This window comes from Lepisosteus oculatus, unplaced genomic scaffold (assembly GCF_040954835.1).
Source record: "Lepisosteus oculatus isolate fLepOcu1 unplaced genomic scaffold, fLepOcu1.hap2 HAP2_SCAFFOLD_48, whole genome shotgun sequence".
Lineage (NCBI taxonomy): Eukaryota > Metazoa > Chordata > Actinopteri > Semionotiformes > Lepisosteidae > Lepisosteus > Lepisosteus oculatus.
Genome location: NW_027168020.1, coordinates 901,191 through 918,470, shown reverse-complemented (window position 1 = coordinate 918,470; position 17,280 = coordinate 901,191). Strand labels below are relative to the sequence as shown.

At 43.0% G+C, this 17,280-nt stretch overlaps 1 protein-coding gene, 2 non-coding genes and 1 pseudogene across 3 annotated transcripts; 3 read left to right on the top strand and 1 right to left on the bottom strand.

Annotated features, from left to right (window-relative positions):
- Positions 1–741: 741 nt before the first annotated feature.
- On the bottom strand, positions 742–883 carry LOC138230192 (U4 spliceosomal RNA). The gene has a single exon (XR_011186227.1). It is a non-coding gene; the product is annotated as a U4 spliceosomal RNA (small nuclear RNA).
- A 653-nt stretch (positions 884–1,536) lies between these two features.
- trnag-ucc (transfer RNA glycine (anticodon UCC)) lies at positions 1,537–1,608 on the top strand. Its single transcript has one exon. It is a non-coding gene; the product is annotated as a tRNA-Gly (tRNA).
- A 5,692-nt stretch (positions 1,609–7,300) lies between these two features.
- LOC138230067 (uncharacterized) lies at positions 7,301–11,642 on the top strand. Its single transcript, XM_069186472.1, has 8 exons — positions 7,301–7,424; positions 7,674–7,739; positions 8,212–8,303; positions 8,425–8,551; positions 8,646–8,766; positions 9,299–9,357; positions 9,465–9,579; positions 10,145–11,642. Exons 1-8 carry the CDS (start codon positions 7,326–7,328, stop codon positions 10,159–10,161), a joined length of 696 nt encoding a protein of 231 aa, XP_069042573.1. The 5' UTR covers positions 7,301–7,325; the 3' UTR covers positions 10,162–11,642.
- A 4,815-nt stretch (positions 11,643–16,457) lies between these two features.
- On the top strand, positions 16,458–16,568 carry LOC138230333 (U5 spliceosomal RNA; annotated as a pseudogene).
- The last annotated feature ends 712 nt before the right edge of the window (positions 16,569–17,280 follow it).

Genomic DNA, 17,280 nt, shown 5'->3' with positions numbered 1-17,280 from the left:
ACTGCATAACGGAATTGAAGGAGAATCTTACAGGGGATTCTGAGTGGTGTCTGCATACACGCAGTCCGATACGGGTGCTTAAAGCTTGAGCTACTCTCAATGTCATGCTGCCTTTCCCCGGAGTAAATCTGTTACATTGAAAGAATGCTTCTCGCAGGTTCAAAAAGGGACCCTTGTTAATTGGAGAAATCAATGATTTCGAATTAATTCTGTATGTGTTAAAAGCTGCTCATGATGTTTCCCGAGCCGAAACACAGTGCGTTTTTCCAAGCCATTTGACAAAGCCCACCCACTGAAAACTTCAGCAGATCGTGTAAAGACGTTCAACTTTGTAACTACTGCACGCAAAGGAAGCAGAATAAATTCCTCTTTTCAAACTGTCAAAGCCTTGCTTTGCGAACGCTGCAGGACATCGCACAATCTCTTTTGAACGGGGACAAACGATTTCTTATGGGGCGCAGTTAGTACAGACGTTTAAAAAGCTCCACTCATGCCGACGATGCAGCATGAAGAAGCGCAACCTAACGTTTGACAGACAAAAGCCGGGCGCCGCTACGAGCAATATGAAATCAAACTGACAGCACACGGCGTTTCGCGCTGACACAAAAGTGATCTCGACAGATGCTGTTCTCTGCATAACGCTGAAAGAGCTAAAGAGCGTTTCTGTTGAGACGTAACAAGCTCGTTTCTTTCTACCATGATGTCACCATGACCAATTCTGTCTTTAAACACCTTGCTCAGTCTCTGACGAGACTGTCAAAAATTGCTTTCGCCGATTGTATTGCAAACCGGCGGAAGCGGGGCATTGGGAAAAGTTTTCAACTAGCAATAATCGCGCCTCGGCTAAACCTCACAGGCTACGATACTGCCACTGCGCAAAGCTGACGGTTGCCAGGCAACCGCGGGGATCCTATGGAAATCGTTATCGATCGTCTCATGGCATGTCGTTGCGGTAACGCTTCATATTTGTCGTCTTCTTCTTCTTCTAGCTTGAGGTTTTGAAGAATTTCATGACAGACAAGGGCTCCGTCGGGAACAATGGGCGTTGTGAGAAAACCGTTGCTTATTTTCAGCAGCAGAAATACAACCCTTTAAATACAAGATGACAGAACAATGACGAAGGGCATGCCGGGAGGAACTCATGCACTACAGAGGAAAGGGGGCGGGCACGTACAGTTCACATTCAAGCCACAAGTACTCTTCTCGGATGTTGCACAAACAAATCCTAACGTCTTGAAAGTATTGCAGCATGTTTGTGTCCCACTTCCCGTGGCTGCAGGACGACTGAAACGAACGGACAAACACAATCTGTGGCGTTTAGCGTGACATAGTCTTGCAGGCATCGTGCTGTCTCACTGCAATACTATACCGCTGAAGGTAACAGTCCATCTGGCCATGAAACTCATTTGAACGTCTAGCTACAGCAACTAACAATATCATGATTTATTCAGGATGTGTGGAATCAGCACGTCCCGGAGACAGCTTCCGAAATCGTGAGCATTCTCTGGTGGTGTCCTGCAGAGCACCTGTGGGTGTGCGTTGGTGGTATAGTTGTGAGCATAGTTGCCTTCCAAGCAGTTGACCCGGGTTTGATTCCCGGCCAACGCAGTGGCGCTTGGTTTCAAATGCTGTCATGAGCCTTGGGTTGTGACTAGCAAAGCGAAGCCTTTTGAAAGAGCTAAAGCACTGCAAAACGGAGTTGAAGGAGAATCTTACAGGGGATTCTTAGCGGTGTCTGCATACACGCAGTCCGATACGGGTGCTTAAAGCTTGAGCTACTCTCGATGTCATGCTGCCGTTCCCCGGAGTAAATCTGTTACGTTGAAAGAATGCTTCTCGCAGGTTCAAAAAGGGACCGGGGTAAAGTTAGCTCGAAGTTCGAAAACGATTTTGGCACGCCTGTAGCGCTTTCACGAAACCTCTTAGAATTGCGAGAATGCTTGTTTTGTGTATAAAATACATTGTGGATGCTTTCTCAGCCTTTACTTTTTCGTTTTTATGACATTTTTTTGACCAAGCACGAATATTCTTTTGTCCATATCTTCGCAATGGAAGCACAGAACGCCGTCAAACCAAATGCATTTTAAAGACCACGACTTGTGGATATTTCCACACTCTTTACATCAAACTATCAGTGAGCTAATTATCTTTTTTTAAACCTCCGGTTTTTCATCGATGCGTAATTACGCACGAACTGGAACCCGGGGGACTGCTGTGTGCACACGTTCACAACGCGAGAAATACTGTTCAAATCGCTTCGTGCGAAAAACCCGTATATGACCATAGGAAGCAGAACAGCGCAGTCTCCCATTACCCAGACTGTAAGCACGGGAATAAAGCTTTGTTTGACTTCTGAAACCCTTCCTTTACGCCCTGTTTTCATTCAGGTAAGGGTCAACTATATTGAAAATACTACTGACAGCAGGAAGATTAAAATATTCTTTACTCAGCATCTTATTAAAAACAGCTCCCATGATGTTCAAACCGATTTTTTACACAGAACACTGACACAGCTTTGCATTCTGAATCTCTTTTTCTCATGCTTTTATTTAATATGGCACAATGCACTGGGATAGGGGTATTCTGTTCACAAACCAATAGCATTTAAACCACAGCACCCACAATGCTGCAAGTGTTTTGCACACTAAGCAGGTCCTCTGACTTTTCCCAGCTTTATTTTGGGTTGTGGAACCTTTCTTTATATTTTTTAGGATTTTCTGAAGATAACACTACAGGTGGGATGGGTGGGTTGTCTTCATGGCTCAATAGCATTTCAAATACAGCACCCACACTGCTGAAACCAAGTGTTTTACACACCAGACAGGCCCCCGAACCTCATACAACCTTACTGTGGCTGTGGCCCCTGTCTTTATTTTGTAATGAGTTTCTGAAGATAACACTACAGGTAATACACTGGGACAGGTGGGTCGTCTTCATGGCTCAATAGCATTTCAAATACAGCACCCACTCTGCTGAAACCAAGTGTTTTACACACCAGACAGGCCCCCAAACCTCATACAACCTTACTGTAGCTGTGGCCCCTTTCTTTAATTTTTTATGATTTTCTGAAGATTACACTACAGGTAATACACTGGGACGGGTGGGTCGTCTTCATGGCTCAATAGCATTTCAAATACAGCACCCACTCTGCTGAAACCAAGTGTTTTACACACCAGACAGGCCCCCGAACCTCATACAACCTTACTGTGGCTGTGGCCCCTGTCTTTATTTTGTAATGAGTTTCTGAAGATAACACTACAGGTAATACACTGGGACAGGTGGGTCGTCTTCATGGCTCAATAGCATTTCAAATACAGCACCCACTCTGCTGAAACCAAGTGTTTTACACACCAGACAGGCCCCCAAACCTCATACAACCTTACTGTAGCTGTGGCCCCTTTCTTTAATTTTTTATGATTTTCTGAAGATTACACTACAGGTAATACACTGGGACGGGTGGGTCGTCTTCATGGCTCAATAGCATTTCAAATACAGCACCCACTCTGCTGAAACCAAGTGTTTTACACACCAGACAGGCCCCCAAACCTCATACAACCTTACTGTAGCTGTGGCCCCTTTCTTTAATTTTTTATGATTTTCTGAAGATTACACTACAGGTAATACACTGGGACGGGTGGGTCGTCTTCATGGCTCAATAGCATTTCAAATACAGCACCCACTCTGCTGAAACCAAGTGTTTTACACACCAGACAGGCCCCCGAACCTCATACAACCTTACTGTAGCTGTGGCCCCTTTCTTTAATTTTTTATGATTTTCTGAAGATTACACTACAGGTAATACACTGGGACGGGTGGGTCGTCTTCATGGCTCAATAGCATTTCAAATACAGCACCCACTCTGCTGAAACTAAGTGGTTTACACACCAGACAGGCCCCCAAACCTCATACAACCTTACTGTGGCTGTGGCCCCTGTCTTTATTTTGTAATGAGTTTCTGAAGATAACACTACAGGTAATACACTGGGACAGGTGGGTCGTCTTCATGGCTTCATGATTTTTTGACTGTAATCAAGTGTTGTGCACTTGTGCAAGTGTCAGGCCTCCTGACCTTTCACAGTCATGCTTTGTTGTGTGAAACTTTAATTCTCTTTTTAGGATTTTTTGAACATGGGAACTTCCACCGAGATGAATGAGGTGCTCTTCAATAGCTTTTTCATCTATACACACAAGCGTATGTAACCAAGACACTCAGAACCAACAGAATCAACGTGAAGTCATAGAAAAACAAGAATGCCCCCGAGACATCTGCACCCCCCTCTTGGACCACTCTGGTATCAACACCCCCAAACCAATCCATACCAGCTAACAAGACTCAGAATCGGTGCAACCCTCCAACCTGGACCAAGAGCAGGATGGGACAAGTACCTGCACCACACTACGCACCCCTCATCCAGACCAGCAGGACAGCCAGACAGCACCATCATGACACACATAATGAGATCACTCTCTGTCAGTATGTGTAACATTCTGGGCCTGGGCTCCTCTGTATTTTGGCTGAAGGGAGTTCAACAACATTATTAAACGGACTGACATCATAATCTGACAAGATACATTGTTTAGGGGAGACTTGTCCACCCACTGTCCCCCTGGTAACGTGAAGATCATTGTCCCTTGGCTTACCTAAACCAGAATCACTTGGGTCTCCGGGGCGGATCGGTGTATGGTACAAAGTCTTAAAAACAGAACATTGTTGAATTGTCTATAAAAAACAACCAATATCCCTTGGATTTCCCAAACACAAAGCTGGAGCAAGTATACTAACTCCATACCCTTAAACTACAAAAGGCCTGTGGCGTAGACAGGGTAAACAGCCACATCATGTGACATAACTGCATGAGCCTAGTGATGAGCCTAGTTTAAAATACTCAACCCCATCCTGAAGTACGGATGTTTTCCTTTGGCCTGGAATCCAGGACTGATCACCTGACCCTAACAACTGCCGGAGCATTTGTGTGAACAGTAACCTGGGCTAGCTATTCACCAGTATCTTCAATACCCTATTACTGGCAGCTTGTCAAATACAGTGTCCTGAATAGAAGTCAGATCGACTTCATATGAAGCTGGCACATATCTGACCACATACGCACTCAACACACACTTTAAATGAACAGAAAAATAGTGACCTGTGTCTTTGATTTCTAAAAAGCAATAGGCTCTATTTTGAACAAATAACAAATATACAAACTTTCAATGTGGGGTAAGAGGTACAGTCCACAACTGATTTTTTTTAGCGTACTCAGAAAGTATAAGCGGTTTGAAAATACTTACATAAATTATTTTAGGAAGACTGTGTTGGTTTTTGTATAATTTGTGTTTGTGTTGACTCTTATTGAGATCTCCAGTCACCTGCCCTTATAGATGGAGAACAAAAGAATTTTGTACTACAGTCTTACTTTACCTGGAGGTGGAAAAAGAAAGCCTCCATTACCAGTGTCTGAAATGTTGACAACTGACCACACCATTGTCAGTATAGAACGTTGGCTACGGAAATTCATGTTTGACATCTCAACATGTACTACCAAGAGAGTGCAGCATGTAGAAACTGACTACAGCTGGGCCCTGATTCACAGTGTTCTTTTTGCCTTCAATGGGGACACCATCCATGCATACTTAAATCGTGCAATGAAAGTCTGCCAAGGCAAACTTAAGTACACAGAACTTCAGATGTTCACTGTTCTGCACCTTTGCTCTGCCCATGTCATAAAGGCTGTCTCTCAAGCAATTAGTAAAAAAACAACAGACAAAGGACTGCGAGACTTTGCAACATTTTCCTTTGCCATCCTGCAAAACAGCACAACTTTGAGTGTCGCCAGAAATGTTTTCAAACACATGTGTATTGTACTCTCAAGCAGGAGGTTCACAAATGAAGTCCAATCTAGTGTCTGCCTCCTTAACGCTTACATTTCTCAAACAACCACACCAGACCAGATGGAAAAGGAAGCAGAAGTCAAAGACACAGATGAGGTACTGTACCCAAAAATGAGAGGCAGCCTGGGCCGCTCTCCTTTCGCTGTGGAGTTCAAAGGTATTTATGAAGACAGCATATCAGCTCAAGGACATGATGACTATGGGACACAACACAATGTGAACCCCTATTTCTGTGAAGACATAATAAGATTTCTGTTGCAAAGATACATGGCACTATTTCCACTGTGGAGTGGAATTTTGTTGGGTGACCTGGCAAGATATGCTTCAGACAGCAAAAAAGACATATCAATGTCAGAGGTAGCACAAACAAGAGCCACTAATTGTCATGTTGAGACCTGGTTTGGCATTGTCAAGCATTCAATACTTCAGCACAGGAGGAAACTGAGGCCAGCAGAGTTTATTACGATAATGAGACAATCCCTCCAAGGCCGGTACAGAGAACATATAATCCAAAATGCTCTCCCCAAAAAGGTTTTGACGGCTCCATTGATCACCACTAAGACACGTCATGAACATGCACAGGAACAATGGGCAAAGAGAGCACCAGGTGTAGGCAAAGAAACAAAAAATAAATTCTACAGCGCACCACAGAAAATTCCAATCCCCAAAAAAATGAGAACACAGGAAAAAAAAGTTAGCAATAGAAATATTGAAACAAATGAAAAATCGCCAGATGACAGCAACGGCCTGCAAGTACAGCAGGGGAAAGCAGGAACCACAGAATATAAAGAATGGCAGCACAAAGAAGAAAGGAAAGTGTCACCCAAGCAAGCTGCCGTGGGCATGGCTGAAGTGATCACACCACACTGTGATGCACGCCCCATCTCAAAACTTATAAAAGAGAAAACAGATTTCAAAAAGAAGGTAGGATTTGTATTTCAAATATTTCTCTGTGTGGACATTCACTTCTTTTTCAGAGCTTATGAATGTCATCTTCTACTACTGTAGGTGTTCTTTGTCGTTTCTCTCTAACTTGTTATACTTGTTGACATACTTGTGTTATACTTGTGGTGTGTAATCTCAATTTTCATTATGTTAGGTCCAGTGATCTCTTGTGTATGCTTTTGGCTTGGTAAATCTTTTTTAGGTACACGCCCTTTGGAACATCAATCCGAGTGAATTAGTGGTTGCAGTTTTGCCATCCATACACAGTGCAGACACATATATTCTCAGACACTCGGAGTTTGTGTCTCTGAAACCAGATGAGTGGCTCATAGGCGAGGTAAGATGAAAGTGTTTGATTGCATGCATTTGTTAAGGTTTCGGAGCTTTTGTGTAATCAAATGTGTGTGAGTGCGTGAAATCACATCTTCTTCAATTGTGTTTGCTTTTTCCATAAGACCATTGAGTGTTACTTTCAAGTAGCGAAAGAATCCATGGACTTGGGGAAGAAGGTTTTCCTAATGAACCAGTACACAACTGGTGTAATCATGAGTGGGAATAGAGAGCGCATGGCTAGACAACGTTTGTCCAAGGTAAGGACATCAAACACAAATGTTGATGGATTACATTAGTGAGGGGGCAAACATGGTTTTTCACTAACTGATGATTGTTTTATCAATAGAGAAACAAGGAGAGCTACAAGCAATCAAAACAGGTCACAACTGTGCCCATGGTGCTGCCTAAAGAAACTACCTTTATAGTCAGAAATCAAAATTCAAAGGTAGCACACCATCCCTGTGAGGCAGCCTGTTGTACTAATCTTGTCATTTTTTTCATTACAGGTCAACTTTGAAAACTATGAAGCCATTATTAGCTTTTTTAACACTGGTGTCCACTGGAAATTGTTGGTAAGTGTGGTGCAGGTAATCCAAAACAGCGTAGGTTTATAATTACACCTGGAACCATTACAGTTCAAGTGATTATCCTTGTTGCATCTAAAAAAATTACAAAGTCACAATGTATGTGTTCCTCTCCTGTTAAAAAAGGTGGACATTGATAGTGAGTGTCCAAGGCAATGGTGACAGTGCACTTTTCCTAAATTATTATTGTGAATACTGCTGTGTAATGAACAGACAACCAAACAAGTCAAAGTGTCATGTAGGAAAAAAAGTACTGTTAGGTCATTTCCTGACTGTCTTTGCCGAGGTTTGCAAAATATTAAATGTTAAATAATATATAAATATAAATATTATATATATAAAATATTCAAATATTAAAAACCTTTGTTTAAACAACATAAAACTCCTGAAACTGCCTGTGTGTCTGACCCCACATTAAATGCAACTTCATGTCTGATGATGGGCCCTTTGTTTCTTGCAGTATCTGTATGCTCCATCCCAGAAAGTCTTTGTGGTCGACCCTATGGGGAGTGATGAGATGGGAGACTCCACTGCAGCGGCAAAAAGGTTCAGGTAAGAAATCAAGCATTAGTTTCGTGGTGAAATTCTGCAGGGGCACACATACATTTCAGGTTCAAGTTCAGCATGACAAATATTTCCTCATTTATCAATAACCTATTGTTTTGATTCACAGGGACTTTTTTAAGATGCGAAGGAATGTCCTAGGAAAAGAAGACTGGTTGAATATCAACTGGCACCCAAGCGTGATTGGTCACACCAGGCAAGCAGATGCCTCAAGCTGTGGGGTCTTTGTGATGCAGGTCAGCATAACCTTTCCACGCCGAAATTTTGGACTTAAAACTATTGTATGAGAGATTTTTAGGGAAATAATTGAAACAAACTTTTGTCTGTTAGATGGGCGCAGACATCATTAACAATTTCCCGGATATTCCAACATATATCGAAATAAACAGCAGTGCCAAAGAAATGAGAAAGTTGCGGGAAGACCTGTCAATCAGAATTCTTGAGGCTTCAGGTATTGTACCATTTGATCCTCATTGCCTACGTTTCTTGGTGTATATTATTTTCCTGAAGCATGTTCTCTCTCTGTAACAAGTCTGGATGAAAAAGATTCTCAATTTATTTATATGCAGAACTCATTTGGGTATTCTTTTTGTACTATATAACACAGTGATGAAAAGTTAATTAAATCACATTTCACACAGTTAAAATTCAATGACACTTTGGCCTTCGTCGTGGTTGACACAACCATTGTCTGGGAAAAGTGTGGGTCTAAATTGCCCATAGTGAAGCAAAGCAAACTGAAACATGATAGCTGTGTTATCATGTGCCCCCTTAAAATCATAGCAACACACGCTGACGCAAAAAAGGGTAACAGGTGTTGACAGGAGTATTCTGAGACATGACAATGTGCCGTTTAAGAAGCAGTAGAACACCTAATCAGGAAAGTGCATACGAAAAGGTCTCTATCAAACTGTCTTCAATTATGCAACAATGATCTGTAGATAACATTGGAAAAATCAGTCTATTTGGCATGTTTATTATAGCTCCTCTCCAGGACATGTGCCTGATGTGTGGAGAAACACCAGTGCGGCAGACAAACTGGGTAAGTGAACATCATCTCTATCTGTATGTGTAATGTAAGCACATAATAACAAAACATGCCAGTGAAAGGTGATAGCTGAACTGATATAAGGTTTACTGTCCGTGTAGATTCAGTGTGACAGTTGTGAAAACTGGTTCCATGAATTGTGCATCTCAAAAGAAGAGTATGAAAGCGCAAAGAATGAAGTAACATGGATATGTACATTTTGCCAACCCCAGTTTGGTGAGTATGCTCTGCATGCAAACTATCACTATGAAAGGGTTTTTTAAGCAGGACATGTAGTTTTAGATTCAGCAGAAACATACAGTAGGATGACATATTTCAGTGGACGTTATAATTGTTTGTTATTGTTAAGAAGTTTGGATTGCAGGCTTGTCTTCTGGCATTAATGGTTCTATAAATTAGAGATAACTTTTCAAAAAACACACCAAAGAAGGCACACATAAAAGATTACTGATAATCTGTGCAATTTATTACATGACACAGGCATCTCAAAGATAGAATTACTGTGTCAGATTAATGATTAGACATGGATGCATCAAATCACTTACTAGGTTTCTTTCCAATAGTATAGAAACAAAGACACAACCATGAACACCTAAAAGAGCTTGCCATTTAGCACAGAAACAATATAACGTCTTGCTGTAAAAACACAAAGTAAGAAAAAAGGAGTTTGATTAAGAGAGATCTGGCAAATTGTGCAAATACCTAGATCTTGATTTGTGACCCATTTATACTCCTTGGATCCTTTGCAGTTCGTAACCCTTCTTACGGTTTTATATTTCAGGCACTGTTGATGAGTGAGCATCCACCCCCTACTCCCGAGCATTACATAAAAGACATGCTGGAAACTCAAGAAGACTGTCAACGTGTTCTCAGCAGAATTCACCTCCAAAAGACACGTAAGTACAAGTTTCAATATCCCCCCAAAAATTTTATCTTGGGTAAGAGTAAACTTTCGTACACTTTGCCAAACAATAATGAAAAACACTAGAACACAAAATCACTAGAAACCATTTGTTATCTATTGCCAGAAACCAAACAAAGTCTGTATGAAAACAGTAAAAAAGTTAATCATGACACAACACAGTCCCTTTTAAATATGATCACTACACACTGTTAACATCACTGTAGTAGTGCAAAGAAATGTAAAACGACAGTATGTCACCATGACATGATTTATGTGAAAGATTTCCAGATAAAATTGTATCCATCCTAGTAAGATAGATTAATCAAGAAATTCCACTCCGTTGTGAGAAAGATCAAAGAAAAATGGCTTCTATCAAATAGAAGTGTATCTAGGGTGATTCCTTTTTATTAGGTTTCCAAAACAGTACTCTATCTACCTTCAGACAGGGCACAGTGCTAAAAGGATTCTAACCGGAACAATAAAACACAATTGCATCATCGAAGTCCGAACCCCACTGGCTTTCAATATCGTACCATGTACATCTCCAGGAGTGGAGACTCATGAAAAAGAACAGCCTAGACACCAAAGTGATACTTTTCTTACAGTAAGGTTAAGGTAGTTGTAGGATGCTGTCTAGATCAATGAACAGATTATGTTAACAATAGCAAGCACGTAGCAGAGCATTTAGGCACACAGCCCCTAAATTGTGGAAATATATGTCAGACCTTTTTAAGGATGCCCCATACCTACAAGCATATTTAACAATGCTGTAGTCTTCTACATCGTCTCTGTAGTCTTCTTTATCCCAAGTGATCTAATTCTTTAGGAGGTGCAGAAACATAGATATCAAGTGGGTAAGTAGACAACCACGTTGCAATTGTTTTTTCTGTGTCTAACCCTTTTTTTTTCTCCACACCATGCCTGCCACTGTTCTCTCTTCGGTGCCTTTGGTTGATATTGAGCTCCGTCCCCCATGACAAGGGATCCTCCTGGATTTCTGAAGCAAGGAACCCAGCCTACAAAACTCAAGATCCTGTACTGCTCAACCCAGTGGATGGGACACACTCAACATTAACATCTAGTCTCACATAATATATGAAATAGAATTTACCGTGTCAATCTGCATGGTTGTGCATGTGAACTGTTTCAAGTAACTACTTGTCATACACAACCAGGACCTGGAGGGGAGGTCAACCATCAGGCCTTGGACCCCCAGAGATTTTTTTTCTCCTTTGGAGTTTTTTGTTTTTCTCTCCTTCGTGCCTGATGGTTACACAGTCACATCATCAAGACTGCATACCACACCTTCATTGTGATTACAGATATAGCTTATTTAAAATGTGAAATTAGGAAAAAACTAAACGAAACATGGGAAATAAAAAGAATGTAAAATCTAAAATTTTCAGATGTTGTGATGAAGCTTTTGACTCATGAATAGCACCCCCCTATCCCAGTGTATTACCTGTAGTGTTATCTTCAGAAACTCATTACAAAATAAAGAAAGGAGCCACAGCCACAGTAAGGTTGTATGAGGTTTGGGGGCCTGTCTGGTGTGTAAAACACTTGGTTTCAGCAGAGTGGGTGCTGTATTTGAAATGCTATTGAGCCATGAAGACGACCCACCCGTCCCAGTGTATTACCTGTAGTGTAATCTTCAGAAAATCATAAAAAATTAAAGAAAGGGGCCACAGCTACAGTAAGGTTGTATGAGGTTCGGGGGCCTGTCTGGTGTGTAAAACACTTGGTTTCAGCAGAGTGGGTGCTGTATTTGAAATGCTATTGAGCCATGAAGACGACCCACCCGTCCCAGTGTATTACCTGTAGTGTAATCTTCAGAAAATCATAAAAAATTAAAGAAAGGGGCCACAGCTACAGTAAGGTTGTATGAGGTTTGGGGGCCTGTCTGGTGTGTAAAACACTTGGTTTCAGCAGAGTGGGTGCTGTATTTGAAATGCTATTGAGCCATGAAGACGACCCACCCGTCCCAGTGTATTACCTGTAGTGTAATCTTCAGAAAATCATAAAAAATTAAAGAAAGGGGCCACAGCTACAGTAAGGTTGTATGAGGTTTGGGGGCCTGTCTGGTGTGTAAAACACTTGGTTTCAGCAGAGTGGGTGCTGTATTTGAAATGCTATTGAGCCATGAAGACGACCCACCTGTCCCAGTGTATTACCTGTAGTGTTATCTTCAGAAACTCATTACAAAATAAAGACAGGGGCCACAGCCACAGTAAGGTTGTATGAGGTTCGGGGGCCTGTCTGGTGTGTAAAACACTTGGTTTCAGCAGAGTGGGTGCTGTATTTGAAATGCTATTGAGCCATGAAGACGACCCACCCGTCCCAGTGTATTACCTGTAGTGTAATCTTCAGAAAATCATAAAAAATTAAAGAAAGGGGCCACAGCTACAGTAAGGTTGTATGAGGTTTGGGGGCCTGTCTGGTGTGTAAAACACTTGGTTTCAGCAGTGTGGGTGCTGTATTTGAAATGCTATTGAGCCATGAAGACAACCCACCCATCCCACCTGTAGTGTTATCTTCAGAAAATCATAAAAAAATAAAGGTTCCATAACCCAAAACAAAGCTGGGAATAGTCAGATGACCTGCTTAGTGTGCAAAACACTTACCTGCAGCATTGTGGGTGCTGTGGTTTAAATGCTATTGGTTTGTGAACAGAATACCCCTATCCCAGTGCATTGTGCCATATTAAATAAAAGCATGAGAAAAAGAGATTCAGAATGCAAAGCTGTGTCAGTGTTCTGTGTAAAAAATCAGTTTGAACATCATGGGAGCTGTTTTTAATAAGCTGCTGAGAAAAGAATATTTTAATCTTCCTGCTGTCAGTAGTATTGTGAATATAGTTGACCCTTACCTGAATGAAAACAGGGCGTAAAGGAAGGGTTTCAGAAATCAAACAAAGCTTTATTCCCGTGCTTACAGTCTGGGTAATGGGAGACTGCGCTGTTCTGCTTCCTATGGTCATATACGGGTTTTTCGCATGAAGCCGTATTGAACAGTATTTCTCGCGTTGTGAACGTGTGCACACAGCGGTCCCCCGGGTTCCAGTTCGTGCGTAATTACGCATCGATGAAAAACCGGAGGTTTAAAAAAAGATAATTAGCTCACTGATAGTTTGATGTAAAGGCTGTGGAAATATCCACAAGTCGTGGTCTTTAAAATGCATTTGGTTTGACGGCGTTCTGTGCTTCCATTGCGAAGATATGGACAAAAGAATATTCGTGCATGGTCAAAAAAATGTCATAAAATCGAAAAAGTAAAGGCTGAGAAAGCATCCACAATGTATTTTATACACAAAACAAGCATTCTCGCAACTCTAAGAGGTTTCGTGAAAGCGCTACAGGCGTGCCAAAATCGTTTTCGAACTTCGAGCTAACTTTACCCCGGTCAAAAACCGGACCCTTGTTAATTGGAGAAATCAATGATTTCGAATGAATTCTGTATGCGACATACACTACTGCTTGGGCACGTAACGGTGTTATATGCAAGTGCGGGACGTGAGGGTTTTCGTTTGTTCGTTTTGTTTTGCTCTGCTTTGCCTTGTTTTGCTTTCCATTGCGTTGGTAAGAGCGTAAATAAAAAGGCGATTCCTGCGATTCTATTGTAAGAGCTATTTCAAGTGCGGCGTGGTGCGGCTTTTGAAATGCTTGTGGGCATTTCTCTGTTGTTGATTCTTTTTTTGTGTGTAACAGAGTGGCATTTTCATGTCCGGACGGGGAGACTTTATCATTCCGACATGAAGCCACCCTTAAGTCCTCTGAGGCGTGTCTGTCTGCAAGGCTTGTATTTTGGAAATGTTTTTTTGAAACGGAGAATGACTTTGAAATAGGCTTCCGCCGGCGCCTCGCGATCCAGGTAAGATTGTAGCAAGAACGCAGCGGCGGCGGGGCTTTCTGTAGTCGTGGTCGAGTGGTTAAGGCGATGGACTAGAAATCCATTGGGGTTTCCCCGCGCAGGTTTGAATTCTGCCGACTACGTTGTCCACCTCCTGTCGATGTGTTCCGGCGCAAGCAAAGAAGCGTGCCTCTTTCCTATTCCTGGTGGTTTTAAAACGCCAAATCGCTTGTACCCGCTGCCTTGGAAATAAGTTCTTCATCGTCTGCGAATGGCATTTTGCAGCTGGAAGCAGATGTCGACCGTTTTTGCACAGAGCACCAAAAAAGCATCTTTTTTGAAGGCCCAGGCACTGAGCATTGGTGGTTCAGTGGTGGAATTTTCGCCTGTCACGCGGGAGGCTCGGGTTCGATTCCCCGCCAATGCAGTGGCTTTTGCAGCGAGCGGCTCCATCACTTGCATCCCCTTGCAACTCGCAACTGAAAACCCACTGAAGCTAAGCAGGTGTGAGCCAGGTCAGTACCCGGATGAGGGTGAGCTACAGGGAAAAACAAAGCTTCCAGCTGGAAGCGGTGTTAATGGTGCCGGCGGGGGGGCGCTCACCCTGAGGTCTGTGCGGGTCCCAATGCCCCAGTATAGTGATGGAGACGCTGTGTTGTAAAAGGGCGCTGTCTTTTGGATGAGATGTAAAACTGAGGTCACAGCGCTCTGTGGTCATTAAAAATGACCACCAAAACCTTTGACAAAAGCTCTTGGTAATTGATGGTCTTCAATAATGCTTCTCCTTTAGGTACATTTTAAATCAGCTGAAAAATGCTGTGAAATGGGGGGGCACTTCAGGCCAGTGTAGGATTTGGGTTACAAGAACCATGAAACTGCACGAGAAAGCCCGTACACTGAATTACACGACTTTCTATTCAAAGGAGGGCAAAAGAAATTCCCTGAGTTCGATTTTTTTGCAGCACAGAGAGGAGCACTGTCGTGTGGCTGGTTAGCTCAGTTGGTTAGAGTGTGGCGCTAATAGCGCCAAGGTCGTGGGTTCGAACCCCCTACAGGCCAAGTCCTTTTCTCCTCTCTTACCAAATCTTTTAGGTTCCTTTCCGTGGTGAGATGGGTTGTCATGCAACGCTGCCACATAGTGCTGACAGACAAGAGTGTTGCGGGAGAAGAGAAAAGTGTTTGAAGATTTAAGAGTGTCTTAGGTGGAGCCAAAATCAAGTGTCACAAATGCAAATGGGAGGATTTCCAATGTTTAATATGGTAAAAATAAGCAGAAGTTATCTGCCGGTCCGGCACAGTCTGCCATGCTTTTGTCAGATACTGTAAAGTGGTGTCGAACTGGGTGTCGAACTGGAGCCCCACCGTTTGCATATGTGAGGCTCCAGTTATACATCGAGTGTCACATTAAATGACAAAAATGAAGAGAGTTAAAGCAGCTGGAGAGGTTTTCTTACAACTTTTGAGCTGACACAGTTTTGGAAAATGTTTCCTTCACGCTGCACTGTACCACATAGGCAGCCAATAGTCTCCAAAACAAAACAGAATTGACAGTCATATAATGTCCTTTAACCCCGGTTTTAAACGCAGCATCATGTCTGCCATCATAAGAATATGAGTCCAATATTTTAGAATACAGTCAGAATGACTTCTAACCTTACCTGTGGTGTCTTTAATCCCTATTGCTCAATGCATGGTGTACGTACTGCATACATGTGTCTTGAGAATGAAGAATGGGCCCCTGAGACAGTCATTTACCTGTTTCACAAATGATAATATTTTACTAGAGATTCTGTTTGGGATTCAGATGTGCATTCGGACAGCAATCCCTTTCAAGAAATGATACGTTCTGGATGAGGTCAATGGTGCTGGAACACTGTATTTAGGATGTGATTGTGTGTCCCCTGCTTCAACGCAGTGATATATAGATGTGCTCCTGTAATTTATCGGTACATGCCCAGGGCAGTAAGCAGTCTGAGGATTTATTTCCAGACGGCATAGAGCAGTGAAGCAGTGAAGTAGTGCAACACACTGGATCATTATATTATTAGAATCTATTCTACTTAAATTATTACATTATACACAACTTGAGTTCATTTTAAAAATTAAAAGGTAATGAAAGGAATGCATATACATGATGGGAGCTAAAACAGAAGTTAAGAGAGAGCAAGGACGCCTACAGGAGGTATAGGACAAGCTGCAAAGGAAAAGCTACAACCCCCGACAGCTACTCACCCACCCATCCCACACAGGTACCACTCTCCAACACCTCCGCCATTAACACCTCAGGGACTGAAAGTGCTCTGTGCACCATTTCCCAGGCCAGGCTGACCAGGCCAGTGCAACACACTGGATCTTTATATTATTAGAATCTTTCGCCTTTTACTAAAGATTTCCGTGGAGAGGAGCATGAATGAGTTCCATGTAATGTTTGTGCTTCCCTGCCTTCGGGTGGTTGCAGCGGGGCTGGTCAAAGAGAGAAAACAAAACTACTCACAATCGCTCTTATTATGGTCGTCTGCTCTGCAAGTCCTCGATCTCCGCCCATCTGATTAGCGCTCTCTTCTTTTGGGGGCGGGAAGTGTCCGGCCGCAGGGGATCTTCGGACCTCGCTTTGCATAGCGGCTTCCCAGAGTGCGCCATTTCTGGCACAGTGTGGCCGGGTGTTTTCCAAGTTATCGCACGAATTGGGCAGGCCCGCAAGCCGAGAGCTGCAGGCAATGAGCCCGGAGCTGAACGGGCCCCACTGGTCTCCCACCCAAGTACTAACCAGGCCCGACCCTGCTTAGCTTCCAAGATCAGACGAGATCGGGTGTGTTCAGGGTGGTGTGGCTGTAAGCGAAAGCCCTGGCGCCTGACTCGCTACTTGAAGCTGTGTGTGGCGGGGGCTCCGTGCCCCCCGAGCGGGACTGAAGGATCATTCGTGTGCAACTCTTTGGAAAGGAGCTGCTTTCCAAATCGCATTGCGTGCCTGGATGTTGGCGAATGCGCTCCCTTGTGTTGGCTCGTCCCGCACTGGAGGAGGACAAACAATCTGCACGGAGGAGCACCAGGCAAGTCTTCGCCAGACAAAAACCTCCAGTGCACAGCACTCTGGAAACATTTCGGGCCTGTCGCGTGTTTATTTCAGCACGTAAAGCGCACCGGTCCAACACGTCGGCCGGGCG

Bases quoted from the DNA above. Each gene is read 5' to 3' on its own strand.
- LOC138230067 (XM_069186472.1), top strand. From the start codon at position 7,326: ATGGACTTGGGGAAGAAGGTTTTCCTAATGAACCAGTACACAACTGGT. The intron at 8,552-8,645 runs GTCAGCATAACC...TTTGTCTGTTAG, and splicing joins GTGGGGTCTTTGTGATGCAG to ATGGGCGCAGACATCATTAA. The intron at 8,767-9,298 runs GTATTGTACCAT...TGTTTATTATAG, and splicing joins CAGAATTCTTGAGGCTTCAG to CTCCTCTCCAGGACATGTGC.